At 41.6% G+C, this 10698-nt stretch overlaps 1 protein-coding gene across 2 annotated transcripts in view; it reads right to left on the reverse strand.

Annotated features, from left to right (window-relative positions):
- The window catches only part of zfpm1 (zinc finger protein, FOG family member 1), a 169063-nt gene that overhangs the window by 94888 nt on the left and 63477 nt on the right, over positions 1 to 10698 (reverse strand). The window contains exon 2 of one of the 2 annotated variants that reach the window (XM_052061998.1): positions 7806 to 7971. In XM_052061998.1, coding sequence (XP_051917958.1) covers positions 7806 to 7845 — 40 coding nt within the window. In that variant the 5' untranslated portion in view covers positions 7846 to 7971. Of the gene's footprint in view, positions 1 to 2011; positions 2779 to 7805; positions 7972 to 10698 lie in introns of those variants that run through there. The other variant, XM_052061999.1, reaches the window with a different exon arrangement.

Below are 10698 nucleotides of genomic sequence, written 5' to 3' on the forward strand. Positions count from 1 at the left end.
AAACCACTAGTTTACAATGTTCATTGCTTACGGCCTGTTCTATTAAGCGGAGATCTGTTCTACTAAGCGGAGTATCTTTATAGGAAATTGCATTAGGCAAATCGGTTCCAGAGCCTTTTGCTCTATTAAGCGGATTACTCTATTAACCGGTGTTCTATTAAGCGGAGTGCACTGTACTCCCAAGTGTTGGTTACAAACGACAGCTTTTACGAGTATCCAGGTGAATAAAGGGGTCGAGGCAAAAGAAAACATGTCCACAATCAAGCCGATTTACGGGACCTGACAGCTCATGTTGTTAAAGTGCGTGTGGTGTTTGCACAAACTCCACAGAGCACGCTGAATATGCAGGCATAGCGTTGGTTTCGACTAACGACAATTATAGGCAACTCTCAAACGAGAGCCATCTGATTATGAGCATGAGAATTCATAGGTTCCAAAACCAAATCAGACACCATCTAGCTCCGTTCGATATCTGCCAGTGGAATCAAACCCAGTGCGAGTCATCTTGCCGATTCAGCAACTTCGCTCTTTTTTTTTTTCCTCCCCTCGCACCGACTGCGCTCTCATGACTTTACAGAGAAAAGAGGATTTCAAAGAGAAACTGGCGATAAGCATCCGCAAACATAAAAATTTCCCAACATGTCAACTCTATCTTACGCTTCATCGGAATGAGTAATACATGTTATTAAATTTAATTTAATTAATCAATGACAATGCCTGTTAAGAGGTGCAAAGAAGGAGATAGGCGAGGCGAGGGAGAAGGAGGAGAAAGATATGCTTCGAATGAATGCGAAAAGACTGAGGGAGGAAAGAAGCGCATTCACACCTATCATCTAATTATACGACAACATTAATCCCATTACCACTGGAACTGATTGCCAGGGTCCAGACCGTGGCTGCTCCTACCGAGGCCTGTTGTTATTGCGGTGGAGCTTCGGCTCCCGCCTGCTCTGGCCAGATAACAACTTTAATCATGCTTGGCAATCTCTATCTGCACCGGCGATCAGGCCCTGCGGCTTATCGCAAGTTCACATCAAGCTAAAAGCAGAACAAAGAAGGAAAAACAAGGCAACGCCACCAAGGCACAATGAGTGCGCCTGCGCCTGCGTGTGTGTGTGTGTGCGTGTGTGTGTGTGTGTGTGTGTGTGCGGGTTACAGAAGGAGAGAGACAAATGTAGATATGCTTAAGCATTTCAATTGGTTTTTTTTCTTAAAAAGAAGTGAATTCATTTCTCGATTGTACATCCATGACATAATTACATAACAAGCATAATGACTGATAGCGCAGTCTGACATTCCTTTCACAAGGCAAACCACAACTTATAGAAGAGGGGGCGTGGGGGCAATAACTGTCATCTGACAAATGGGAACCTTATTTGTACAGTTCCATGAAGTTACCTGGGAAATAAGAGTACACAAAAAAAAAAGAGGAGGTGGGCTTAGTGATTTCCTTGTCAGGGTTCTGCAGGCTTCCAGGTTTGCTTAAAGCCGTAGGAGGGGAGCTATTATTCATACTGACCTCAGAAGCTCCAGCTTGGCTGTCATAGAAACCGAGCTTTCTCACACACACACACACACACACACACGCGCACACACAATCAGCATTCTGGATCTGCTTGCTGTTATCTATCTATCAACAGCAGGCCTCCTTATCGGCATCAAACATCTTCCACAGAAGGGTGGGGGAGCAGCAGAGCAGGCTGCACTGCCATTAAAAACACACCACAACACATTCGTCTAACAGCTATATATTCTGCAGGCTTTTTCACTCTACCGCTGTCTACCCCCACCACCCAACTATGTCCACTCCTCTGCATCTCGTCTCTTTTATCACCCCCCCCCCAACCCCCGCTCTGCCTTTCTCCTCTTTACTTATCTGGAGATCCACCCCCAGCCAATCGCAAACAAAACTAATGACAACAGCGCGACAATGCTGGAAGAATGGCATGCAACAGCCAAATGTAATTAAAATGTGCCCTCCAATCTGGATCTTTCCTTCCATCTGCCCTACCTCTCATCTGTTTCTCTCTCTTCTGCTTTGTTATCATCAGCGGTGATCACCGCCGTGTTTTATCATGTCTCCCATCTCAACTGCCAAAATATAAGCCCAGGGATCCAGCCTCAGTGAGCTGCCTGCCCGCCTTCCGAATCCCCTCCCTTACTCCTATCTCTCCATCATGGAGAGGAGCATTATCAGGCTCAAAGATCTCCAACTGCAAGGGAGGATGACGCACACAAAAAAAAAAGGCACAGACAAATATCTATCTGCTTCACAAACATCCTCTTCTTCTATTGGCTACAAGAAAGCCTGAAACATAACGAACTGCTGTTAGGGGGATAGTGCAATGTTGTCCTCGTGTACGACTGCGCTGTAAATGGCCTGTAGGGGTGGTTTGCCTTTTGGGTGCTTTTAACAAAAATGCAAATGAAAAAGTTGGTGGATGTCACATGTTGGAGGATGTTGAGCAACACAACTACATGAGTCTATAAGAACCTGATAAATATGATACAGTAACTTAATTGGGGGTTTTTTTAACGAAGCAAAAGCCTGCTCTGGGATACTGGTTGACTGTGAAAACGATTTTCCAATTGGAAAGAATTAACATCACTCAACCTCAAGCTGTTTCCATCATAAAAACTACCCATAGAGGCAGGTAAGTTTTTTTTTTTAATTCTTAACAACAATAGCAGTGTACAAATAGGTAAAATGGCCACTGTTAAGACAGAGAAATGTTCACTTTAATGATGACATCTCATTTTTAGCATGTACTTCACACAAGTATAAAAAAACAGCACTCTTCCTTGGATCATGAGTGACGGCGGATATAAACGGCTGGCCAGTCCACAGCTAGGTGGAGGCTATCTGTGGCAGCTAATGTTAGCAGTCAATCTCTTGAGGCTTAAAATCTTCACTTTCTGCTCCTTTTGTGTGGGGGAGGGTCAAAGTTGCATCCTCTCCAATTTGAACATCATGTGACCAAACCCAGAAAACATGTCCGATGCATGCTACGAAAACTAGCTTAACCCTCCTGTTGTCCTCAAAATGACCCGCCACTGTGTTAAAAACCACACAAAAAAAAACCCTAAATGATTTTTTTTTAACTTGAAATTTTATGTCTTTTCCTAGATTGGCCCCAACTGCAGAAACATTGAAATGTTGTTTTTATTCACATTTCCATTGCACTGAGCATCATCCTGGCATCCCATTGGCTAAGAGTGACCTCTATGATCTGTGTCTATGTGTGTAGATAGATAAATAGATAGATATGTCGATGTAGCGTCCGCGTCATTCACCTCTCGGGCCATGAGGTGTTCCGATATTCATTCATTCATTCATTCATTCATCTTCCGAGCCGCTTGATCCTCACTAGGGTCGCGGGGGGTGCTGGAGCCTATCGCAGCCGTCTCCGGGCAGTAGGCGGGGGACACCCTGAATCGGTTGCCAGCCAATCGCAGGGCACACAGAGACGAACAACCATTCGCACTCACACTCACACCTAGGGACAATTTCGAGTGTTCAATCAGCCTGCCATGCATATTTTTGGAATGTGGGAGGAAACCGGAGCACCCGGAGAAAACCCACGCAGGCCCGGGGAGAACACAGGGAGGCCGGAGCTGGAATCGAACCCGGTACCTCTGCACTGTGAAGCCGACGTCCTAACCACTGGACTACCAGGCCGCCTGGGTGTTCCGATAGTTTTACGTAAATGGTAATCACCCTCAAAATAAGTGGAAAACTGGGATGCATGCAATGAATAATTTAATTATTAATGTAATTAATTTAATTTCAAATTGCATTGATGAACTGACATTATGAAAATTCCTGATCCACCTCTTACCAAGACAAGTCAAGGCAAATCTATTTAACATACAAAAAAAAAAACACTGCTTTCCAAATGTTTTGCATGAAAGAATTGCCTCCAACTGCAGCATGTTGATGACAACAGAAAAGAACAGACCAATCATCATTATCTTTAAGCATTATCCCTGCAGTGCAAATAACACTGCATTGTTCTGAAGAAGGACAGGAAGACCGAGGCATGTTTAGTGTTACGCTACCTTGTAGAACTATACCTTACGTGGCCAATACCTCACATCAGTGACTAAGTATTAGACTCAAAATGACATGGTGGACCCACTGTTTTAATGGTGGTTATGTAGTTATAAGAGCACAGGCCCACACCTCTGCTGGACCCCCTCATAACCTAGATCAACAAAGTCCTTATCACTCCTCACTCTTTCCTATCAAAATGTCTGCCAAATCACAAGAGAGTCACGGGGGCTGAGAGCCGGCTGGCCTCGACTACAGCCGGGTCTGCTGCACTGGGAAGCATGAGGGACCAAAAGCACTGATAAAGACGGCCATGACGCCCCTGAGATGCACACGTACAGTACAGTATGCTCTCTCTGTGTCTCCTGTTGTCACTCTTACGCACAAAGCCACGCTGGGGTCTAGCAGCTGCTTGCCTCTTGGGATACATTTCCAGATCTCACCGCTTCCTGCACGGGCTGTGCCTGCTCGCTATTTGCAGCGGCTATTCTGAATTATGAAGAAAAGATGATATTGGGTATTTTGATCAAGTCTTGAATGACAACAAAAATCTTTTTTTTTTTCTACATAGCCAGGGATGGTGTTACAACGGGCCCACGGGGTGCTAAGGCCCTGTCAGAAATCTATGTAGCCCAGATTAGACACTCCAGCATTGCATTTGACATTCTGAAAAGCATTTTTTTATTATTTTCTAACAGCCCCTCCCCCCCAATGTAGCCATCAAGGCTGCCCTCAGCCCCTCGAGAGGAAATTTCTGGCACCGTGTCAGGATCCATCCATTCATTTTCAACACCATTTATCCTGAACAGGGTCATGGGAGGGTGCTGTAGGAGTCTATACCAGCTGAGTTCAGGCAGAAGGTGTCAGTTACAGGACATGTTTCGAGAGACCAACAACCATTCACAACGTCATTAAGTGGGAACCGATCCCATGCTGCCCACACATAAGATGGCAAGTGTACCACTACACCATCAGCGGCTGTCGTGACTGGATGTGGTGCAAAAATGAGATGCACTGCTCATTAAAGTTTCGGAAATAATGTACCAGTTAAAACCTCAATAAGGTGATTTGTCATGCATTTTGGCCTTCTGGTGAGCAAATATTCTCTTTTTTTCCTGGTGACATCCACTTCTTCAGATGTGGAAAACGTATCCCGCTGGTACTTTACAATCATTTGTGATTCCATTAATTTAGTCGGGACGTATGACGCAACTTGCTGTCACTTGCGTTTAAGTCACAAACTGCCTACCACAATTAACTGCAACTATTGTTTGGTTGTTTTTTCTACATTTGGAGCCGGCAATTGAATATAAGTAAGCTAAGTGTGTGTACAGTATATATATATATATATATATATATATATATATATCAATAATAATAATGTCAAAAATGAATACCAATAATATAATATTTTAATACCAAATAAGTCTTGAGTAGCCCCTAAAATGCCCTTTTCTCATGTCCCCCCCATGACCAAATTGAATCTCAAATAAAGCACTTTAAATGACATTTAAATTTATTTTATTTTAACATTATTTAATTCATTGCTGTCTATCATAACTGTGGAAACATTTTATTTAATAAACATAATATTTTAAATAATAACTATTATTCATGGAACGTGTGCCCCGCAAGATGCACACAACCCTATTCCCATAATCTTTCTAGCATGGTCAAAAGAACAGTTTTCCAAAAAAAAACAACAACAAAAAACGGGTAAAGGTTTATACGCTCTTCTATTTTTCACATTTTTATAAAATATTTGGCCTTGATTGAATGTCTCACGCTACCTCATGCAACTTTGTTATTCATTTGTTCAGAATAAGACAATTCTTTAAAAAAAAGCTTTACATACGGAAAGTAAATTTGTCCTCTTGGTCATCAGCAGTAGCAGCTAGCTAAAAAGCTAGCTTCTACTCCTGAGACAAAACTAACATTTATCCGTTTTGCAACCCTGTTACCTGAAACCTTGGTCCTGTGATTAAAATACAGTAACTATAGATAGATAGATAGATAGATAGATAGATAGATAGATAGATAGATAGATAGATAGATAGATAGATAGATAGATAGATAGATAGATAGATAGATAGATAGATAGATAGATAGATAGATAGATAGATAGATAGATAGATAGATAGATAGATAGATAGATAGATAGATAGATAGATAGATAGATAGATAGATAGATAGATAGATAGATAGATAGATAGATAGATAGATAGATAGATAGATAGATAGATAGATAGATAGATAGATAGATAGTTGTATTTTGTTTTAGGTCTAAATAATAATAATAATATGTTATTATTATTATTATTATTATTTGTGACTCAACAACCCCAATACTTGTTTGATTTTGCTAGGTTAAGTTAGAATGCTACAGCACAAATTCCCAGTTTTAAGATCAGATATCTATTGCTCATACTGTACATAATCACATCATGACATGGGCAACATCCCATTACAATTGAATCCCATTAAAGTTGAACAAATATCATTTTCTGATGGCTTCTTGAACAGCAACAAAACTGCGGCCCTTGTTGTGTAATCTCTTTTCAACTCACAAAAAACAATTTGTTGATCAGTGATGGTTTTCCTCGAAATTAATAGCAACTGATTTTCTTTCAATTCACAGTCCGGTTGTTCAATATTGTCCAGTCGTATGTTAATCAGCTATTTATAGTTGCAATTACAACACACGGGACTCCTATACATAAATAAAGATGATTCAAGTTGAGTTGGTCCACAACTGCATACTGTACAGCACGTTGACAACACAGCACTGAGTAGTTAAGATGGCTCCTGAAACTCATGGGGGTTTTTTTCAGTGATGCCATGCCAAGTTTCCAAATTGCGTTTTAATGAAAAGTGGAGGTTTACATTACTGGTTGAGTTCTCGTTTTGACCTTTTTCTTATTTTTCTCTTTTTTTAACACACTGAAGGACTGCCATTCATTCATTCAAGGTACAAATTTACTTTTAAAAAATGCAAAGTTCAATTTTCAATGAACTAAGAATGATTAGCACCAAAAGCAAATAACCACATAACCAGCAAAGAACCAGAATAATTAGTACTGACATAGAAGGACACGTGAACAAATGTCAAATTGTGAGCAGCGAAGGGGAGGAAAGATCAGCCAATCTGACGCCCCATCTTTAGGAAAAAAGACAAAGAAAAGTGAAAAGCCGAGCGGGAAATGCACCGGCGGTTCTTGGCGCTGCTTCAGAAGGAAAAAAAAAGATCAATTTGAATCTTTATCAAGGCTCACATCGCATCGCTGTTTTATCTCAGCTCACATCGGCTTTCTCAAGCAACACTGACGTTTTCACAACAAAATTAAACAGGAAGTCTCGGCTACAGTTTGGGCTACCAATGCAAACAACTATTTTATGGAGAACATTGGACTGTATTTTATTATCTGCGTTGGGTGAAGAAATAGCGTAGTGTGGCACTCACAAAAAAAACCTTTTCAGGTGGGGGGTATGTCATCTGCGCTGCAGGAGAAATTCAGTGAGATTTCAAATCTAAAAGAAGCAAAAGATTGTCTCCCATAAAATGGTACAATAAAACTCTGCTACTGTACGAGAAGACAGGCATTATAGTTGGACCTTGTCCTTCACTTCCTAACTTTTAGGATGGAGCGGCCCCTCTGGTACGTCACTAGCGACGTTCTTCTGTTTGGCCGACAAGTTTGACTCACAGCGAAAACCGTCAATACCACAACAAGTGCTTTCGTTTCAAGTGACTTACGCTTTATCTGCCGGGGTTTGCTCTGCTTTCTCCTGGACATGGTGGCTCTTCCTGGGACCAGGAGCCCAGTCGGACGGACGCAGAGTCGGTGCGGCGTGTTCAAGTCTTCTCGGTTCTGCTTGTGTTCGACCTCCGCCGTTCCACAGCCGCGACTCGTCGACTAAATCTACATGACCCACTTGCACTTTGAGATCTTCTGCCACGACAGTTTCCTACCTGTGGCTCCGTCCGTTTACTGTCCTCCCTCCAAACGTGTCCAACAATACCTCGCCTTCTCAGGGCTTTGCCACTGACGTTAGTCCGCGTTGTTCTTCAGCGCCTCGCGAGGCAAAAATGCCAGATCTTGTTCGGGTTCAGATACGAACGCTTGTTTGGAAGCTCGTTGTGTTCTGTTGGAGTGTCAGCTCATCGGTCCGCAACCCTTGTCGGTCTGCAGCGTATCTCTCAAGCGAGGTCCTGGACCACGATCGAACAACCACACAGTCAAGTCGGCGTACTACTGACCGCCCCTTATTTGTGACGTAAGACATCGCACTCTTCTCCTATTGGGTCAAACTTGATGCACCATTTAATGAAGGAACTCAAACACGCAAATTGTTGATGTCGAGTAACGCGTCTTTCATTTCATTAAAACTCCAAACGATTCTTGCTTCATCTGTTAGGTCTGCATGTATTTAAACCAGACACATTATATTATTTCCGTAACTTTAACAATATTAGTGGGTGGACCATGGGCCTCACTTGTTTCGATTCGCAAACACAAAATGTTTTTAAAAAAATACAAACACAGCCTAATGGGGTAAAATCCGTGTAATAACTTCAATACACAGTATATGTAACCCAAATTAAGGTGTGACCAGTTCCCTCTCATTACAGTAAATAGTCTTTTCCAAACTAATGGTGTCGCCACTATTTATTTTCGATTAGAAGATCCAATGCCGCCATCTAGCGGTTGCTCTTTGTACTACGTGAAAATAAAGTGAATATTTGTTTCTGCTCGTGGACTCAACCTATAGGCGTCCGGTGGAATAGCCTTTCAAGCAACTTATAAATACGAATGAATATACAGTATCACCGGCATGAATCCTCCCTTCCCCCCCTGCGATCGATTGATTTCATTTAAGCCTCTTCCAACTCAATTACTATCACCTCTATACTGTTTTATCCGCTTGCTGTGGTGAATGCTGTAACTGGAGGCCTGAGTGCTTGGAGGAAGAAAAAACACACGTTGCAATCACACATTGCATGCACATTCATCTATGTCTGCAGTGTTGATACGCATTTAGGTCGCAGGTGAGCTGCAGACCACCTCATCTGAATTTTGGGCAAGACCGTGTACAGCGCCTCTTGCCAAGAGGCACGGTACACTCTGGCCTGCTGGACTGGTTTCCAGTCTGTCACAAGGCAGATAAACAGACGTTCGCACACACTTTCACACTTCATGGAATATTTACAGTCTTGAGTAAAACTAACATGCATGTGTTTTGGGACATTGAACCTCAGAACGGTAAGTTTTTTTTTTCAATCTATTTTTAAGAAAAGTCGACACTATTTCTTTATAATAGTTGATCTTCTGCAAAACAAAATGTCATGGTTCTGTTTGTTTTGTTTCAGAGTAGGCGAGGTCGGAGGACATTCCATCTAGGGCCGTACCTGTTCAGCATCTTCATCATCTGCCTTTAAAAGATGCAATACGGTCAGCTCGATGTCAGATTATTCAGCCTTGCTCACAACTCTCGTACAAGCGGTTGTATTTTCTAGACATTCATCATCTTGCTTTGTAGTTCTCTTGTCACGTTTTGTATTTTTCATCTCATAAGTGCTATTTTTGTGATTGTGTGTATTTTGCCGTTTTCTCGTTTCGCGGAGTTGGATTTTCCTTGTCCTTTTGTGACAAATGATTTGGCGTTGTTATGTCCCCTTACATGTTGCAAACACTGTTTGTTTTGTTCCATCCTGGTTCTTTGTTACAGTACCAGCTTTTTACGTTGCACTTTACGCTTGCATTTTTCCTCAATAAACATTTGTTATAAAATAATATGAATCCGTCTATGTTTGTGGGATATGAGACTGGTCTGGGTAGTTTTGGAACTCTAGTCTGACACAATATCTCATTTTTCCAAATTCATTGTTGACAAAAGTAGCTACTTACACTCATGGTACTTATCATAACACCTTAGTATAACACTTAAACACTTATCAATGTGTGTACTTAAGTAAAGGTACACAAAAAAATGCAAAGACTTTGAAAATGAAAATTAAATTCTAAATTAACATTTTGCCATCACGTATATAGAATTCCTATTTGTATACTTGGGGTACACCAAGAGGAGGCCTCAACATGTAGAAGAGACTCTGTCTGCAGGCTGGCCGGAAAGTGCCTCAGGATCTCAAGGAGGAGCTGGATGAAATGTCTGGGGTGGAGTGAAGCGGCTTATAGTATTTCTCCAGAAAATTATGGTCTCACCATTCGTATTAACAATAACGTTTGCGTGCAAACAGTGGCGGATGCTGGTCTATCAAGGAGGGGAAGCTCAATTTCGGCCTACATCATAAAATGTTTGTTAATACGTGGATTCTACTCTCGGTTCCTTTACAACAGGGGTGACCAAACTTTTTGCCAAGGGGGCCAGATTTTATGTGGTAAAATGTCGGGGGGCCGACCTTGGCTGACATTCTTTACATTGAACAACAATATTGTTCAACAAATTTTAGTAAGCCAGTCTGTTTCACATTTCCATTTTTATTTTAATTTCAACAATCTTAAGAATTTCTTTTGGTTCATTTGAAACAGGTATATCACATGCAACTGCTTATTCACTTGACTTTTTCTTAAACAGAAGTCTCCTGAGTGCAAATTGATTGATTTGAAACATAAAATGTATCACCATGA

Source organism: Hippocampus zosterae, chromosome 3 (assembly GCF_025434085.1).
Source record: "Hippocampus zosterae strain Florida chromosome 3, ASM2543408v3, whole genome shotgun sequence".
In the NCBI taxonomy this organism is placed as follows: Eukaryota; Metazoa; Chordata; class Actinopteri; order Syngnathiformes; family Syngnathidae; genus Hippocampus; species Hippocampus zosterae.